The 19,748-nt window shown below is 40.2% G+C and overlaps 1 protein-coding gene across 1 annotated transcript in view; it reads right to left on the bottom strand.

The window, feature by feature from the left end:
• Positions 1-19,748, bottom strand: part of PDLIM4 (PDZ and LIM domain 4) — a 234,194-nt gene that overhangs the window by 10,405 nt on the left and 204,041 nt on the right. Inside the window, exons 4-5 of the mRNA XM_040344644.1 lie at positions 17,330-17,526; positions 10,575-10,732 (exon numbers count right to left, since the gene is read on the bottom strand). Of these exons, the coding sequence (XP_040200578.1) occupies positions 10,575-10,732; positions 17,330-17,526 (355 nt within the window). The remainder of the gene's footprint in view (positions 1-10,574; positions 10,733-17,329; positions 17,527-19,748) is intronic.

The raw sequence follows: 19,748 nt of genomic DNA, 5'->3' as shown, positions 1-19,748 counted from the left end.
TGGAAGCAATTAATGCAAATTTGGATTCAAGGAAACCTTGTTATAAGGCAGGTAAAACTATTCTCACTAACGTGTCAAAAGAAGCAGAGTACCCCACCAGGTGGAAGAACATGAGAGTACAAAAAAAGTCATATGTCATTTTTTTTTAACAATATATTTACAGTTTTTTATTTCATACACCTGATCATAATAAAGAAAGAATAAAAATGCATACAAAACCACTCTTAATTCCCTCTAAAAACTGCAGCTCTTTGAAATGTTCTGGGAAACCTTTCTATGCACAATTGCAAACATGTCTTTGGTGTAAACTTGCGCCTAACCATGCCACTGCTACTACCTTTCAACTTTGGTGGCTACAGCATAGTTAGGTATGTCATGCAATCTGGTAAAACACCACCTCCAAAACACAGCTTCAGAACACTTTGGTCTCCCATTGGTCTGAATGTGTTCCTTTTCTATATAATTACATCAGTTGGGTTTTCTACTTATTTTTCGGTTTGATAATTCAAATATGCAAACATTAGTTTACCTGGACTGAATTGACCCACTCAGAGGGGAATATAGGTTGAGCCAGGAAAGTTATGGTGCACTATAACTGTTATGCCTCGTACACATGACCGGTTTTCCCCCGGGAGGAAAACTGCAATGAGAGCTTTTGGCTGGGAATCCCAGCCGTGTGTATGCTCCATCGCAGTTTTCCTGACAGCAAAACGGTGGGAGAAAAAGAGAACATGTTTTCCTTCCCGGCAGACTTTTTTCAGTCAGGAAAACCGGTCGTGTGTATGCTTTCGCGAGGGGAAAAAAAACGTGCATGCTCAGAATCAAGTATGAGACGGGAGCGCTCGTTCTGGTAAAACTAGCGTTCGTAATGGAGATATCACATTTGTCACGCTGTAACGGACTGAAAAGCACGTAGACTGAAAAGCACGAATCGTCTCTCACCAAACTTTTACTACCAGGAGGATCAGCAAAAGCAGCCCAAAGGGTGGCACCATCTGAATGGAACTTCCCCTTTATAGTCCCGTCATATGTGGTGTATGTCACCGTGCTTTGGATGGGCGGTATTTGGCCTGAACATGTGTATGCAAGGCAGGCATGAGAGCAATCTAGTCGGGAAAAACTTCGTTTTTTTTTCCTGCCAAGTCATTTTTGGAACAACGTCCAAGCACATTTAGCTGCCGCGTATTTTGGCCATAGATTTGTATATGCTGCAGGCAGTGGGACTAAATTCACCTGTAACTCATGGATATGCAAAAATGCCCCTTTGGATGTCCTGGACACATAAAAACACTGATTTGGATGAACAAAGGATACATGCTCAGTGTGCATGTGGCCTAAACTAACACAACAAACTCTGATGCAAAGGTTACATAGTAATGATAAGTATTTTTCCTGGCTGAAAGAAAACTACAATGCTTTCCAACCTGTGTTAGGTGTGATTGGAAGAAAAAGCAAAAACAAAATTGTATACAGTATGACTTGTGTTTGATTTAATATTAGCTTTGTTTATGCTTAACTACATGCATGGAAAGCAGGAAATTATTTAGCCACAGTTATAAATGAATTTAGATATATGCCCCAGGCTCCCATTTTTCCAAGCCCAAGGTCTTCAAAACTAGAAACATTTTCTGATTTTGAATGATTACTATTAATTGCTATCAACGACAAAACTATATAACTTGTAAAGTGATGGTGCTGCAATCATGTATATTCATCAGTTCATGAGTGTAACATCACATTTGTAAATAAAGTCATTTGTGAATCATCATTTGTAAAAAGTGGCATTCTTGAGTGTCAATGGATATTTCTGCGACAGCAGGTATTCCTTTTTTTTTGCTTTCTTTTATTTTTATTATTATATTATTATTTTTATTATTTTATTATTTTTATTTTTATTATTTTATTCTTTTTATTTTTATTATTTTTATTATTATTACATATATGTGCAACAGCACTAAAAATATTTAGGGCATAATTGCTGTTCCTCCACTCTGTCAGGAGTGGTTCCTATTTTTTGGGGTTTTTTTTTTCAGCAGCAGCAAAACAAAAAGTCTCTATAATTGCTGTTCCTTTTTTTGACGTGGTCTTCCTACTGCATCACGTTTTGTTTTTTTGGCCTTTTTTTATTTTTTTAAATTATCTATTTTTTTTGCAGCATCAGTAAAATAAATCTCCACAGTTGCTGCACCCTAATTTTCTTTATTTAAAAAAAATAAAACACTATAATAAAACGGTTTATAGTGCACCAAGCACAAAAATATTCCACCCAAGCACCATATTCCCATCCCACATAATAAAAAGTTATGAAAATCTGACCAAATAATCCCCATCATGTCTGAAAGGCCAACAAGGAGAGGCAGATGCTTACAGGCCACTAAAAGAGGACAAGCAGCCTCTGTGTCTACAGTAAAAAGTGGTGGTCGCGGACATGGTGCATCCTCTGCAGGCAGAAAAAGCTTGCCCTTTTTTTTCCCGCTGCTGGCCGTGTTGTTGAGCCACAACATGCAGAAGAGTTGGTTGAGTGGATAGCAAAGCTGTCTTCATTTTCCTCATCCTCTGTCACCCAGGCTCATACTAGTTTTTGCCTTCCCATGCAGCTGGTGTGGTGCACTACATGCCCTAGCATGCTCTGCCAGCCTATGTGAATGTAGTATAGCACAAGCTAGTAGGCCTTGCTTGCTGACCACAGTGGCAGAACTCCATGGCCCAAGCCTCCATTTATGTTGAGTGAAGCGTCCCTCCCTTCCTCTCTTCCTCTCACTAATGTAAGTGAGAGCTCTGTGGACTGTAATGTAAATGGGGACTCTGATGTAAGTGGGGCTTTGATGAGCAGAGATCCCCCTACATCAGGGTTCCCAGAACACCCCTTACATTAGAGTTCGCCTTTACATTACAATCCACAGAGCTCCCCATTAGGGCCATTTTATAAAGGTGGACTCTGCCAAGCAGATCTGCCTGCTCAGAGGGGGATCTCTCCGCTGATCCCCACTGAGCAGGTGGATGACAGGTCCATGTCTGCTAACTTGCGCAGAGAAGACACGGACGCAGCTCACTGTTCTCTATGGGCCAGTCTGACTGTCATCCAATCCACTAGACAGACCCCCTTATATCAGAGTCTGCAGTGTTCCCCCTTACATCAGAGTTCTCACTGTTCTTCCTTAAATCAAAGTCCCCAGAGTTCTCCCTTATATCAGAGTCTGCACAGTAAGGGGGGACCCTTACAGTGTAGAAGGAGGAAGAGGAGGAGGATTGTGTTAGCATAGATGTAGAGGATAACATCAAGGATAATTTTTAAGGGATGGTTTTCAGTCCCCAGAAACCCTGACAATGTCATCCTTAGTGACCAAGAGGACTCAGAATCTCATGCTGCATGGGTTCCCTGATTCTGCAAAGCCTGTGAAAGAACCCAAAAATTTGTGGTATCAAGGAGAGGGATCATTATGGTTGGCAACCCTTCTTGATCCACATTACAAGGGTAAAGTTGCAGAGCTCATCCTGCCTTCGCAGAGGGAGCAGAGGATGAAACATATTCAGGACACCTTGAAGAAAAAATTGTGTAACACCTTTTTTTAGACACTGGGAGGTTACCATTTCCTGGAAAACGTGTTTCTGAGGCTTCGTTCGTTCAGACGAAGAGCGCTTGAGAAAGCGACCGGCAGACCGATACCTTTAAACAATTCTTTAGTGCTCAGCTCCCAGGGCTGTTAGGTTTAAGCAACCATCGACAGCATCTGCATCATATGGTGCAGGATTATCTAGGGGCAAGAGCAGACTTGGAGAACTGAGCATCCACTGGGTCTTAAGAGATGGACCACTGGCCAGATATGTAATCCAGCTACTGGCCTGTCCTGCATCCAGCGTGCTTTTCCTGAACTGGACGTTCAGTACTGCTGGAGGGTTTGTGGCGGATAAAAGAGTTTGTCTGTCCACAGATGCCATTGACCGGCTGACATTCATCAACATTAATAAGTCCTTGATCAACAGCAGCTATCAAGCCCCTGATGTTGATGTAACTGATTGAATTTACTAGGGATTTGGGATCCCTTGCCTATGCTGACTATCCTATTCCTGAATCTTGAATATGCTAGCTTCCAACAATATTTTTGGTTTAGGGCACTATCAACACCTAAGGCCCAATTTTTCTGCACCTGTTTGACAAATGCATGTCATTTAAATTTTTTTCAAATTTTTAACAGCAGGGCCCATTTCTGTGCCAGCAAGAGTAAATGTAAGGGGTTACAGCGTTCAGGTACCAACAACACCTAAGGCCCAATTATGAATACCACCTATATTTACAAATGAATGCCGCCGATCCAAGACCATTTACATATGAATGCAGTCTCTATTTACATATCAATTCCGGTTATTTACATCAGTGTTTTTCAACTCCAGTCCTCAAGGCACACCAACAGGTCATGTTTTCAGGCTTTCCATTATTTTGAACAGGTGATTTGATCAGTTTCACTGCCTTAGTAATCACCACAGTCGTTTCATCTAAAGGAAATCCTGAAAACATGACCTGTTGGTGTGCCTTGAGGACTGGAGTTGAAAAACACTGATTTACATGCAAACACAGACTCTGCAGGTGAGTCATCTGTACACAACAATAGGGCAGAGCTGGGCAGCATTAGTAGCAGGACTTCACACTGAGATATCAGGACACAGCATGGGACTAGAACTTCAAGGGACAAGGGAATTTAAACCAGGATAGTTGACAAGTATGAGGTAGCTGCTTTGGGCCCCACAACAATGACAGGGCCCAGGGCAGCTGCTACTTTTGCTTTGCCTTAAAGACGGCCCTGGGTATATATATATATATATATATATATATAAATATGGCAAATATAGTGTGCAAGTTACCCTAAACACAAATACATGTTGCCACAGACACATATCTTCATGTTGGGGTAACATATTCTTTAATGCTAACCACAAACATTTTAGAGTACTTTTTGCCTCAAAGAACTGTGCCAAGATGTCCTCGTGCATATTAAAGTTTTTCTAAATGTAATTTATTTCTCTTTAAAATAATAAACATGTCATGCATGCCTGCTCTGTGCAATAGGTTTGCACAGAGCAACCCCAGTCCTCCCCTTCTCGGATCCCCTACCGTTGTTTCACACCCCGCCAAATGCCCCCATAGAAAGCCACTTGCTATGATGGCACTTGTGCAGCCTTGCTCCTGAGCCTCACTGTCAGTATCACTCGGCCCTACCCCTGCTTCCTCATTACTGGTTGTGATTGACAGCAGCATGAACCAATGGCTCCCACTGCTGTCTCTGAGCCAATGAGGAGAAAGAGAGCAGACAGAGACGCTGCTTTTGCAAGTATTTAGGGGGGAAACAAAGAAATATTCCCAGCTCAATTTACCAACCAGCCTACAACAAACCAAATTGTCCTGTCTTATGCCACGTGCACACGATCGGAAATTTCGATAAGAAAAGTCCGATGTGAGCTTCTGGTCCGAAATTCTGACCGTGTGTATGCTCCATCTGACTTTTGCTGTCAGAATTTCCGCCAACAAAAGATTGAGAGCAGGTTCTCTTTTTTTCAGACAGAAAAAGTTCCTATCGGAAGATCCGCTCGTCTGGATGCAAAACTCATGCATGCTTAGAATCCAGCAGAAGCGCCAAACTGCCTATTGAACTTCATCGATCTCGGCTCGTCGTACGTCTTGTATGTCACTGCATTCTTGACGGTCGGAATTGTGTATGCAACACAAGTTTAAGCCAACATTCGGTCAGAAAAAAATCCACGTTTTTCTTGTCGGAATTTTCGATCGTGTGTATGCGGCATTACAAAACAGGGGTTCTGTTTGCACACATTTGCAAATATATGCGTAAGCTGCAGGGGCTGAGACAAGGCACCCAATTATTATGTACTATTATCTGCAGTCCTGCAGTTTAAGACTTAAAATTTATAGAGTTAGGATTGCAGATAATACTGGGGTGCCTTCTCGTGCATTTATTTGCAAATGTATGCAAAATAAACCCCTGTTTTTAACGTTGTTTAACATTGTTAAACTGTTAGACAAGACAATTGGGCTTGTTGCAGGCTGATTGATAAGTTGAGGTGGGAATCTTTCTTTGTTTTCGTTTGACATGCGCCGCCCTTCCATGTGCTCCTTGCTGTTAAGGCCAGTTTGTACTTTAATAGCCAGATTCAGGTAGACGTGCCTATCTTTAGGCGGGCATAGCTCATCTCATATACGCTACGCCGCCGTAAGTTAGAGAGGCAAGTACAGTATTCACAAAGAACTTGCGTCCTAAGTTACGGCGGCGTAGTGTAAATGGGCCGGCGTAAGCGCACGTATTTCAAAGTAGGCTGTAGTGGGCGTGTTGTATGCTAATGAATTGTAACCTCACGTAAATGACGTGCCTAACGAACACGCATGCGCCGTCCGTGAACGTATCCCAGTGCGCATGCTCAGCCCCATTCTGAATCGACTTTCGCAAACGACGTGAAATTCGACGGTTGCCCCGACGTCCATACTTAACATTGGCTGCGCCATCTTTTTGGTAGTTTATCTTTACGCCTGAAAACGCCTTACGTAAACGGCGTGCGTACGTTCGTGAATAGGCGTATCTTGCTCATTTGCATATTCTCTGCGTAAATCGCCGTACATGCCCCTAGCGGCCAGCGTAAATATGCAGCTAAGATACGACGGCGTAGGAGACTTATGCCGGTCGTATCTTAGCAACAGAGAAGCGTATGTCAATTTGAGCATACGCTTAAAGATACGACGGTGCGGGGGCTGGGGGACCTGCTTGCAACAATTGTTTTACCTTCATTCATAAAATGCATTTAAAAAATATGAAGCCTAAAAAGCTTATAACAAATATATGTAATATAGTAATTTTAGTGGCCCAAAGCAGAAAACATAATGAACTGGGAAAAACTTTGCAGAACATTTTGAGATGTTGACATATCTGACCTTTGTCTTTGTTTTGTCTCCAAGAACACAACGTGATATAAAGGTCATGTAAGCGGCTAATGAGATAATGTCTGGACATGAACTAGCTTTGAATCTATTGCTGTGCTTTACATACAGTACACTTGTGTTTTTAGAGTCAAAAGAATAAAGGGAGCTGCAGAAACATCCCACGCATTTTTGACTATTGTTCTGAAGGAACAAGGAGGGCTGCAGGACTGTGGTGACCACACTATGGTAACACTAAGCCATTTTTTCATAATGCCTTTGTCAGATCAGTGGCGGGATTTAAAACTGGATACTGGCAGATAGCTTGCAGAAGTATTGCTGTTGGCAAAGAAGGTAATATCATTATACATAATAGTTACAGAAAGCTATGCAGTACTTCCTGAGTTATCAGATTAGTGCCAATATTTGTTCAGTCCCACAAATAAATTAACTAACATTCTATAAAGCAGCTAAAATATGAGTATGTGAAAATATTACATATTTTGAAAAAATATATATATGTCATCCTCAATAACTACAACCATAGGAAACCTGGAAAACCGTTAGTTATCTCAATTGTAAATTGTAATAATACAACCCATGGTCAACTTTTAAAGCATAAACATAACAGGTCCATGCTGTTTCATTAAATGACTACCTTATTTTGAAATCTATTGTTTGTAATGATTCCTATAGTCTCTGCTTTGTTGCAAACAATAGCTAAGCTACTATTCCTTTTTCTGATTTCTTGATGGTAATATCTGGGAATATGAAATATTAGAATATAAAATACATTTTTGTTAGCATATTCCCACTCCCCATTGAGTCACTGCTTTGAGATATACCTATGGTCAAGAATTATGAAAGACCTGTCTCCTTCAATGATTATTTTTTGTTACACACTGTAAAAGTCCTTTCCTCTGAGTTCAATGAGGAACACAGCACCCATCCCTTTTTTACTTCTTTCTCTAGTATTGCTTTGAGAAAAACTGAGCTGCCTATAGCAGGGAGGGGGTGAAACACGTCTGGGAGAAGAGCCCATTCCTTGTGACCCAGAGATTGATTATTTAGGTAGTCGGTCTGCCAGTTTTCCATGCCTGGAATGTAAATGGTGGGGAGATTCTGCGCATAGAGTTCCACCCACTGAAGGATGAGCGAGAACTCCCGCACCACAGCCAAGCTTCTTGTCCCGCTCTGGTGATTGACATACACCACAGCAATAACATTGTCTGATTGGATCTTGACCAGATCTCTGTCCAGATCTCTGTCCAGTGAGCCAAAGTCTGATCGCCCACAGCCCCAGGATATTCCTCTGGTATCCAACAGCCTTGGACCAACCTTGAGCCCAGAACTCTCTCCAGTTGGGCAGACTGGCGTCCACTGTGACCATCGTCCAATGGAGAGGAAAAAATTACTTTCTAGCCCGAAGAGCCAGAGACCAAAGCCAACAAAGAAGGGAGGACCTGACCAATTGTCCCATGCGTATCTTGTTGTCCAAGGATGCAGGTGACTTGTCCCACTTGGATAAGAATTCTCCAGAACCCTCATATGGGACTGCACATACGGTACCACTTCAAAGGTGCACACCATGCATGCCAGAACAAAGTTTCTTAAGCTTGTCCAGCAAGAGGAACAACTTGGCTTGTGCCAAGTACAAGATCAGTCTGAGATACTCCAGAGGCCAAACCAAAGGAAAACACCACAAATCGAAAATGCGTGTGCCCTACCCCAAAGCACAGGAAGCCCACCAGCAACGAGAACATATAAGTCTGCATCTTTGATGTCTATGGAGGACAGAAAATCCGACATAGTGCAGATAGGCCAACACAGAACGGATGGATTCCATCCTGAACTTTTTTACTTTCACAAATACAGTATTGGGCAGCCTATTTTCTTCTTCTTTTATTTTTCCTTCTGCTGAAGCAGGCATCCATTCCTGCAAAATACATAAAGGAACAACGCTGCGCAATAAAATGGATGCCATATATATTCAGCATAATAAATAAAAGCAGAAGTGAATTTTATGTGGCTCCTGCATGGGAAACGTTTAAGCATTTTTTTTAATGTTATGAATCTGTAGATTTGTTTATGTCAAGATGTAACTATTTGCATGAATAAAATTGTAAAGGATGTGTAGTTCCTCCTAACTTTTATTGGTGTGGCTTTCACTGGAGCACCTCAAAAGTAAATTTGGGGTTTAGAATATAAGGATTTATAATATGATTAGGATGTGGTGCCCCCACAAGAGCACCCGGGGCATCCCAGAATTACTTAATCTAGTCCAAAGTGCAGGAAGCCCGGCAGCAATGGAAATGTGTAAGTACACATGTTTGTTCAAGTCTATGGAGGAGAAGAAATCCACCTGGTGAAAAGAGGCCACCACCAAAAAGATGCATTCCATCCTGAGCTTTTTTACTTTCACAAAATAATTCAGGGCCTTGAGGTTCAGTATTGGGCGCACTCCTTCCTTTTTCAGAATCATAAACAGATTATAGTAAAAAAACCTAAACCTTTCCAGTTCTGGAATCGGGGCTATTACTCCCTGGAGAAGCAGATCCTGTGCTGCTCCATAAAGGTCCTGTAGATGGGAAACCTGTTCCTTATGCAGGAGCTTCACCCACTTAGTAAGCATCTGCGACACAAGGGCTGTGGTCAATACTGGGTGAAGTGCAGAGCCCATGACTGAAAACAGAGTGGACAACTGACTCTGTCTTCCTGCCCATTGGGTCCTTGAAGGAAGGAGACTCCTCTACTATTATTATGATTGCTTTGATATAGGATGGTCCAAGACAGGAGGGGCAGTCCATCTCTATAGAAGAGACTCCTTAAAGGGGTAATGTACCAAAAAACATTTAGGAACCACAAAGGGATGATTCAGATGCTGCCAATATTTGTAAATAAATCTATCAATATAGGCGGTATAGGAAAAAACCTTGGTAGAACACACTGGTTTGTGAGTACCAATGTTGGTCAATGGTAGTGCCATTTCACCCTCCCCTCATTGGTGGTCAGCAGCAATGCTGTTGACTCTACCTCTTAAACTTCTCCCTGCTTTGGTTGTCAGTGGCAGTGTGGTTAACCCCAACTCACATTGATGTTCAGTGGCGGCCTACTCTGTTTTTTTTTTTTTTTTACCAGATCACATACTTTCGTACTGTCCTCTCCCTGATGACATTGGGCTGGGCCTTTACCTCTACTGTCAAGTGGAGATCTCCACTTGACACGGCATGAGGCATGAGAACTGAGAGAGCTTCCAGCACTCGGCTTCCCCCCGCTTTTAAGCAAAGTGCCCAACAAGTTGGGGGGCCGCACAGAGAGAGACAGTGGGTCACATGTGGACCAAAAATAATTTTAAAGTGATTATACTTCACACTACAACCATATTTCAGATGCCATTAAACTAGAGCAGGTTTAAAGACCACAGCAAAATGTGTTTGCACCTTCCACATGAATCACAGGGTACAGTAGCTACTTCAGTAACTATTTCTATGCATTTAGAACAGGGTTTCCAACAAACAGCTTGTTTCTATGTGGCACCTTCCCACACCATACCTGCTCAGTCCTCCGCTGCACCATTTGTGCTATATACTGCACATCACTTTGATACTATAACAGATTACGCTACATTTTTTAGAACCATAGATCTTGTTCTTACCATTCTCCCCAGCCTCCAACATGTCTTGCAAGTATTTGAATGAACCAGACTGCTTGGGCTGTGACACGGGTACCTCGTAGTCCTGAAGCATTTTGTACACATCTGACTCCACATCTATTCCATTTCGACTCCTTGGAACATTCCGCTGTGGGTCTGCACTGTTATATAGAAAATAAAAACAAGCATTGATCTATTTCATTATTTTATAACAAAAACAGTGTGTTTGGATTGGTTACTATCTACATTGAGGTATTCACACTTCTTTTATTACATTGTCCACACAAAATCATTATTTAAACAAGTCAAAATTCCCAGCATCCCCAGGAAACAGAGGACCAGATTCTTAAAGGACTTACGACGGCGTATCGCCACGTACACCGTCGTAAGTCTGAATGAGAGCCGTCGTCTCTATGCGCCTGATTCTTAGAATCAGTTACGCATAAATTCGGCTTAGATACGAACGGCGTAAGTCTCTTACGCCGTCGTATCTTAGTTGCATATTTACGCTGGCCGCTAGGTGGCGCTTCCGTAGATTTCCGTGTAGAATATGCAAATTAGCTAGATACGCCGATTCACGAACGTACGTGCGCCCAGCGTATCAAGATACATTGTTTACGTAAGACATACGCCGGCGTAAATTTACCCCTCATAAAGCAGGGGTAAGTCATGTTAGGTATGGACATCGGAAACGTACGAACAGCGTCGTATTTTACGTTGTTTGCGCAAGTCGTCCGTGAGTGGGACGGGACGTAAGTTACGTTCACGTCAAAAGCATTGACTATTTGCGGCGTAATTTTGAGCATGCGCACTGGGATACGTTCACGGACGGCGCATGCGCCGTTCGTTAAAAGCGTCAATCACGTCGGGTCACTATTCATTACCATAAAACACGCCCACACCAGCCTACTTTGAATTACGCGGGCTTAAACCGGCACAGTTACACTACGCCGCCGTAACTTTGGGCGCAAGTTCTTTGTAAAAACGAGACCTGACTCACTAAGTTACGGCGGCGTAGTGTATCTGAGATACGCTACGCCCGCCTATAGATAGGCGCGTCTACGAGAATCTGGGCCGTAGGCTGTAATATGGTTTGTACTTTCTAGACTCTTTCAAAAACTGAAATTGTGTGAACTGGTTGGAGATTTCCATGTTATAAAATGTTTTATTCATGCAAACAATGTTTCTGTAATACAGCTTTCTAGATGCTAGACTGATGAGGCTTCACCAAACAACTATAATATCGAATTCAGGTTACAAGCCTGACTATGATGGAACTAATTCATTCTTGGATAATTTCTGTAACAAGGTATGAACTGTTACACATATGCATATTGAGTAAACAAAATTATGAGATTAGTATTTTCATGATTAATCTCTTTTTATTAAAGTTTTTGATGAAGAGAAAATAAGAGGTATGTTTTACAGTAAATCAAGCATAGAGAAAGCAAAGTAAAGGCAGGTATAAAGTACACTCATATATAATACATATCAAGTATAAATAGTCAAAGCTTACGACATGTTGGAAAAATATACTACTAAAATAATAGGAATACTACAGTACTAGAGTAAGCACTAAATTCGGGCTGATAAAAATACAGTATAAGTAAGAGGTAAGAGGGATATGGTACATGGGGTCAGAGGAATTGAAGCTAGGATAGCCATTACTCCTAGTTCTGTATCTTCCAATACAAATGTAGGTCCAGGGTGGATACTGTCATGGATAAATCATGTATAATAATAATAATAATAATAATAATAATACTGACAGAACAAGCATTGAAACAAAAAAGTCATAACCCAAAAATTATTTGGGAAACGAGAAAAGGGATCAAGAGAAGGAAAGAAAGAACAATGAGAGGAAGAAGAGAGAAAGAAAAAAGGAAGGTGTGGAATTGACCCGGGCACTGCACAATCTCGAAAATACCCCAGCAGCCAAACGAGAGAAACAGTACTTCGAAATTGGGACAGTCAAGCAAATCTCTTTAGCGATGATATGCAAAGTTTGAAGAGTATTTGAAATGAGTCCATACAGACCATATGATCCTGTAAGCTTTAGCTTTATCTTTTTATTATGAGATCAACCATTTTGTATGACAGATGGTTTCCATTTCGCAAGCCTATTCAGTTAAAGATGGAGTTTTCACCAGGATCTGATTATGACAGAATGCGCATACGTTGGGAAGTGTTAAAGTAAGCTTTTTGTTTGTAGGAACCATGTAACAGGGATAACAGAGTGATTTGAAGGGAGGTTGGAATTTTATCCCCCATAAGTTTATAGTACAGTTGAAGTATTTTGTCCCAGAAGGAAGTAGTCAGGAGGCAAGTACCCCAGATATGTATCATGATACCTGGAGCCTGTAAGCATCTCCTGCAAGCATTTGGGATAGATGGATCCATTTGATGCAAAATATTAGGGCACCAAAACCATCTGGAAAACATTTTCTAGTGCTTTGGATGATATCAATGTTTTATGCGTAAACGTCAGTATCAGTACCAATCTATCTCTTCAGGAGAGATGTTTCATTCCTGTTCCCATATGACCAGAAAGTGTGGGGTTTGCAGATGAGATGTTTCAATAAAATATGGTATATCAGAGATAGTGAGTGTTCAGGTCCAGTGAACTGGGAAAGAAACCACTCAAAATCTGTGTTAAGGGACTAGGCCTAAAAGCAAGTAGTTCCTTAGCTATATAAGTATCCTAAATATTTACGGTGGTGGACACCAGTAGGGGGTAAAGCATTTCTAATAGGTCTACAACTGGATCTGTCCAGGGTAGAGATGGGAGATCTGGGACAACCATATTGTTCTCTAAGGTAGTACATAATTTAGTGCCACGGCTGTGGTACCAATCAAGGATCCTGAGCAGTGATGGTGCTTGATAATACAAGGATACAGTATATTAGGCAGTGCTGCTCCACCTCTAGTCTTGGGTAGTGATAGGAGAGTGTGTTTAATTCTCGACTTTTAATGTTACCAGATAAAATATCTTATGGCAGTATTGATTTAAAAGAAAAAGCCCAGAGGTGGAGTTACAAGGATCATGTGAAAAGTATACAGTGCTTTACGTATAATGTTCATTTTGATAATATTTATAAGATCAAACCAGGAGAAGTGCAGTTTATTAAATGATGTAACACTTATTTGAACAAATTGCAATAGTGGCTTTTAGTTCCGATCTGCAATGTTGGATAAAGAGGATGGATACATTATGTACACCTAAGTATTTAATGGCTGAGCACTGCCATTTGAATGAGTTCATGAGAAGATACACTATATTGCCAAAAGGATGTCGCAAACCCTGGAGCTGAGGTGAGTATAATTCTGCTTTAAAGTTGTTCAACTGTCCAGATTTGTCAAATTATTTTATTATTAATGGGAAGGATATAAGGGGAGCCATGACAAATCAGAGAAGGTCATTGGCAATGAGAGATAGTTTATATTGGTGATATGCAAGTTATTACGCAGAGCTATGTTGAGTGGCATTGTGGATCCAAATAAGATTTAAAAGCAAACCATTCGAGTGAACTCGTACCGAGGGGTTTTGGTTCAGAACCAAGATTTTGTTTAGTATATTAGACTCCAGCCCCATCTGTTGAAGCGTTGCCTTGAGAAAATCCCGGACTTGGTCATATGCCTTTTTGGCATATATCAGACAGGCATGCAAGTAAAGTTACTGACTAGGGAGGAGCTTTATGTTCGAAGCGAACATTTGCTGTTCACCCGCTCGCCGAATAACGAACAATTTGGGGTGTTAGCGGAAAATTCGAAAGCCGCGGAACGCCCTTTAAACGTCTATGGGAGAAATCAAAAGTGCCAATTTTAAAGGTTAATATGCAAGTTATTGTCATAAAAACTGTTTGGGGACCTGGGTCCTGCCCCAGGGGACATGTATCAATGCAAAAAAAGTTTTAAAAATGGACGTTTTTCGGGAGCAGTGATTTTAATAATGCTTAAAGTGAAACAATAAAAGTGAAAAATTATTTAAAATTTCGTATCTGGGGGGTGTTTATAGTATGCCTGTAAAGTAGCACATGTTTAACGTGTTTATAACAGTCTCTGCACAAAATTTAATTTCTAAAGGAAAAAAAGTAATTTAAAACTAAGGGGAGCCCTGCACCAATTTATTTTTTAAAAATGGCGTGGGATTCCATCCAAAAATCCATACCAGACCCTTATCTGAGCACGCAACCTGGCAGGCTGCAGAAAAAGAGGGGGGATGAGAGAGCGCCCCGCCTCCTGAACCGTACCAGGCCACATGCCCTTAACATGGGGATGACGTCCCGATGTTGATGGGGACAAGGGCCTCATCCCCACAAACCTTGCCCGGTGGTTGTGGGGGTCTGCAGGCAGGGGGCTTATCAACATCTGGAAGCCCCCTATGTGAATTGGTAAGGTTGGTACTTGTTCCCCTACCATTTCACAAAAAAAAGTGTCAACATTTTAAAAATCGCAGAAGACAGCTTGGGACATTCCAACGATGTAATCCAGTCTCCGTGACGGGTGGCAACACCCTCGGTTGTGAAGTGCAGTAAAGGAGGACTGCACTAAGGTAAAGGAAGCTATTTAGGAAAAAATAATTGTACCTTTACAACCCCTTTAACTTCCATGTTTATAATGCCAAGATGTTAATACCGAGCATAAATCTGGGTTGTCAAATAGTGATATTAAAAGGGAGGTTCCATCTAGGATCTCATTCTTATTGACTTGGAAAGGATGAATTGAGTGACTGGGATAAAGGGATGACCTTCAGCTCTGGTTATTATCTGTTTCTCTCAAATTCCAAGACAAATTTGTTGCTCTGTTGTATTGAGATGTTTCCAGTTCGACCCAGGCCAATCTTTAATGTTTGCAAGTAAAAAAAATCTTATATAGCCAAAAGTCAGCAACTAAACATGTGAAAAAGATGGTAGTGGACTAAAGGGGATCATATGAGGGGTAGTTTACTGATACGCATGTTACTCTTAGGGTAACAGAATATAGATGCTGTGTATTTAATTTCAGAAAACATATACAGAATTGAAATACATATATGCAAACTGATTTATATGCAAAAAAAGTCTATGGACATTTGTTACACTGATAGCTATAAGGATCAAGCACGTACTCTCTACTTTGGCATTACTGCTTCCTAGATCACCTCCTTGCTCACAAGCCTTTACAAACCCTTTAAGTGGAAAAAGGTTGCTGACTCCTGTCATTTACTATGCAGTGTTTGATAACATTGCAGATGTTACAGACATCACTGGCAATCATCCTATAAGGAAGGGGTTAAAAGATAAGTAGTTGTTTTTCCTGCAAAAGTACCCATAGTTGTTCAGAGTGATTTTTCCATATGCTTGAACAATTTCAGGGGGATACTTGCCCATAAATGAGTTTACTAAACTAGGAAATAATTTATTTTATATACATTTGTGTTTAATATACATGACATAAGATAAGAAAAATCTGAGCCACTAAATAAATATGTAGCTTGTATGATTGCTGATAAAACAAATAAGCTTGAAAAATTCTTTAGTATTATCCAAAAGATGTGATTCTTTTAAATTAAATAAAGGGATGGGTATGCATGGTGCAGTGGTTCCTGCTGTTATGAAAGGCAAGAATTTTGTTTAAGGTGACACATTTTAGTTGCAGTAGATGACAACACTTCCAGCTGACTCTTTTTAGTATAGACTCTGAAAAAGGTTTTAAAGGAATGGACACTTTTTTTTTAGGTTATTTAAAAAAACAAAAAAAAAAACAAATAGGTACATCTGTCCACCATAGCAGTGGCCGTGTCAAAAGACAAAACATAATACTAAGGATATTAAATATTGCAAGAGTATTTTATAAATTCACATTTATACTTTCTACATGCTTTATAACACCCTAAAAGAATAATGCATGTTGAACTAGTAGCATCTCTCTGTATTGTTTTTACAGTGTCTTTAGGATTAGAGTGGGCCTTTAACTGCTGTGCTAATTTCCCAAAAATGGCTGCATGTCCAAATCAGCTTTTTTCTTTTGTTTATTTTGTGCTACAGAAATGCTGTCACCATTTAGAACACATGCCAAATTTATATTGATAGCTGTGTATAGAATACAAGTACAAATTAAATTTTGTAAACCATCTTTGGAAATATTATTATATAAACAAAGTTCTTCCCCCGAATAAAATGTATACAGTACATATATTTGATTCAGAACAGCTGTGCAGGAGAGTAGGTTTCCATTTAATCCAAATAACCTTTACATGAAAAATGTGCACTAATTCTTATTAAATTGTGTTTTTATTTCATATAGTAATAACCCCCCCAGTACTACGGAGGAAGATCTGTGGCCAATACTGGTACAGAATCCATGGTCAACTAACTTAGGGAACTCAGCATACATGCGCTTCCACTGAGGAGAATCTTTAAATTTAGAGTTAGGCTCTGCAGTATACAGGGAGCCTTGACGGGGCCTGCAACTTACGCATTTATTTGCAAATGTGTGCAACTAAACCCCTGTTTTTAACTCAAACTGTTAGACAGGTTAATTTGGTTTATTTGCTGGCTAGTTGGTAAGTTGAGCACGGAAATTTTTTGGTTTTATTTTACATCAAGAGCGTCTTCCCATCCAGTGCTCCTTGCTGTGAAGACCAGTTATAGGTAGGGGCAGTGACCTTTTTTTGTATCAACTCTAACTTAGTAGGAACATCTCACAAAAAGAGTGCCATCTTTGCTGGCCTTACAAAGTCATAAAATCCAATTAACAAATTAAGACATTGCACTTACTTGGGAGGTGAAGAAATGCTGACCCGACCCATGTGTGAAGAAAGGTGAGAGTCTATGCCATTATTGTTGTCATTTATATAAAGTCTGGATGGATTGTTGTACTGGGCATTGAGCATTGGTCGAACATCACTGGGGCTGCTCCGTGGTGAAAACGAACTGGGTCGTCTGTTATTGGTACTTTCTGATGGAAAAATGTCCTAAAACAGAGCATATAACACAATAAATAATACATAATCTAATATTCTAATAAACAAAAGAGCAAAAATGCAGTCTAGAACATTATGCTATGCATTGTAAGTTTTATTAGTATATCCAAAGCAAGAACGTGGTGACGTGGTGCGTCAAGAACGTGGTGACGTACAACACTACGACGAGCCAAGAAAATGAAGTTTAGTGCTTCGGAGCATGCACCAAATTGTTTCTGAGCATGCATCGGAATTGCTACAGACGGTTGGAATTTCTGATTGGAATGTTTTCCGTCTGAAAATTTGATAACCAGCTCTCAAATTTTTGTTGGCGGAAATTCCGACAGGAAAAGTCAGATGGATCCTATACACGTCGGAATTTCCGACCAAAAGCTCACATCGGACTTTTCTTGTCGTAAATTCCAAATGTTAGACATTTGTAACACCCAGAAATTTTCAATTTTCAATTTCTGTGCTGGTTGCAACTCAAAATTTAGATGTTACCTCTTTCTCAGTCCTGGCATAAATGGTTATTAGGAAAAATGGAAAGGATTAATCTCTCAGGGGAGGTACAGATAAAAATACACATTTTACAGGGGTGCTAACCCTTTTCCAATCCATCCAAAACAAAATAAACATGTTGGCGTTGGGTTTACCTCACTCTTTATTGCCATTTACTTAATCCATACACAGAAAATTATCAATAAGAGAGATATAATGGCAGGATGCACAATGGAGATTGATATTATATAAATTGGAATGGAAATTGTATCTGATCTCTCTATTCTCCATTTTCAGTGATAAGTAAAAAAAACTGTACTGCAGTCTGAACTGCATTATTGTTCAAACCATTTTATGTTGATATGCTTACATGGATATTTTAAGGGGCAGATTGTGGGGCTAATGAACAACCAAAATGTTGCTAGTCATTACATTATATATAGCTTATATATTGTCCAAAAATATTTTCTCTTCTTCTTTACTGGTCTTAGTCATCACACATGACTGGTTAGTAAACAAGACATTGAAAGTCAAATCTTCAAGTATATACTTCTGATTGCCATAGCAACACTTTGATTTATCGTGTGTATTTCATTATAAGGCCTGATGCACTGTTTAGGTCCTAGGTGTTAAGTAGTGTTGGGTGAATTTGCAGAATGTTCAGCAGGTGCATTCTGCTTGTTGTTAAGGAACGGGAACGCAAAGCCAGCTACAGCATCCTTAACAGCCGATGAGTCACAAGCTGTCAATGGGCTTCCCTGCTGACAGTTGAATAAAAAAAATTGCCAGTAAAATATGGTAAAAAAACAAACAAAGAACAGTGTGGCGACACCAACCTGTGCATGCTGGGTCTGTGATGTCACAAGAGGGTGGTGCCACCTGGTGACATCGCCGGGTGGCCCCACCCTTACCTATATAAGAAGTGTTAAATGGCAAGAACACTGCCATTCTGCGGTAGTGAGTCAATCAACATTAGATCAATTTAAACCCAAAATGTTTTGGTTGTATACACAGTAGGAAGGTACCAGAACTAGAAAGCACTAGAATCCCATCAGTTTTTTATTGCTACCTGTGTCTCTGCTATGGAAGTTTATTTTGTCTATTTGCCCAGGTGACCACTGAGGGAAAATCCAAAAGTTGTCACTAGAACAGAAAAAGAGTGCAGATATGCAAATGAGGACACCTTTTGTCTATCTTCCAGATCTGTTCAGTAAACCAACACTTTTCCTGTGTTCACTGCTGCCATTGTGCACAGTTACTGGTCTTGTATATGTCATCTGTAGTTTTCTACAAACATCCTGTAGTGGGTAGACCTACTGTACCCACTTACAACTCTATTTTCTGATGCTACAAGTCTTTTTGCAAGGCAATATATGGTTTGCAAAATAATTTGGTACACACGAAATAGAAAGGAAACAGAAAAATCTGACTTTATGGACCGGCTCTGCTATCAGTCTTCTATGTTTCTGCAAAAAACAAGCACATTCTTGTAACATTTCCATTCTATACTCATAATATGAATACAAAGGTGACTTAATTTATGTAATGTGTTCTTTCCCCATATCTTATAGCTTTACAATGTTCTGTTTATTGGCTTTTCCTTGTCTCACTTTACTGCTGGCTACAGAATATATAAAAAATTTTTTTTTTTACAGTAATGGAACAGGATATATCAGAGCCAGTTGAAAGTAACTATAGCCCACATCCTAGCCTGGTATAGTAATATAAGAGTT

The sequence above is a fragment of the Rana temporaria genome, chromosome 3 (genome assembly GCF_905171775.1).
Source record: "Rana temporaria chromosome 3, aRanTem1.1, whole genome shotgun sequence".
In the NCBI taxonomy this organism is placed as follows: Eukaryota; Metazoa; Chordata; class Amphibia; order Anura; family Ranidae; genus Rana; species Rana temporaria.
Note: the sequence above shows the minus strand (reverse complement) of the source record. Positions and strands in the feature narration are given on the sequence as shown.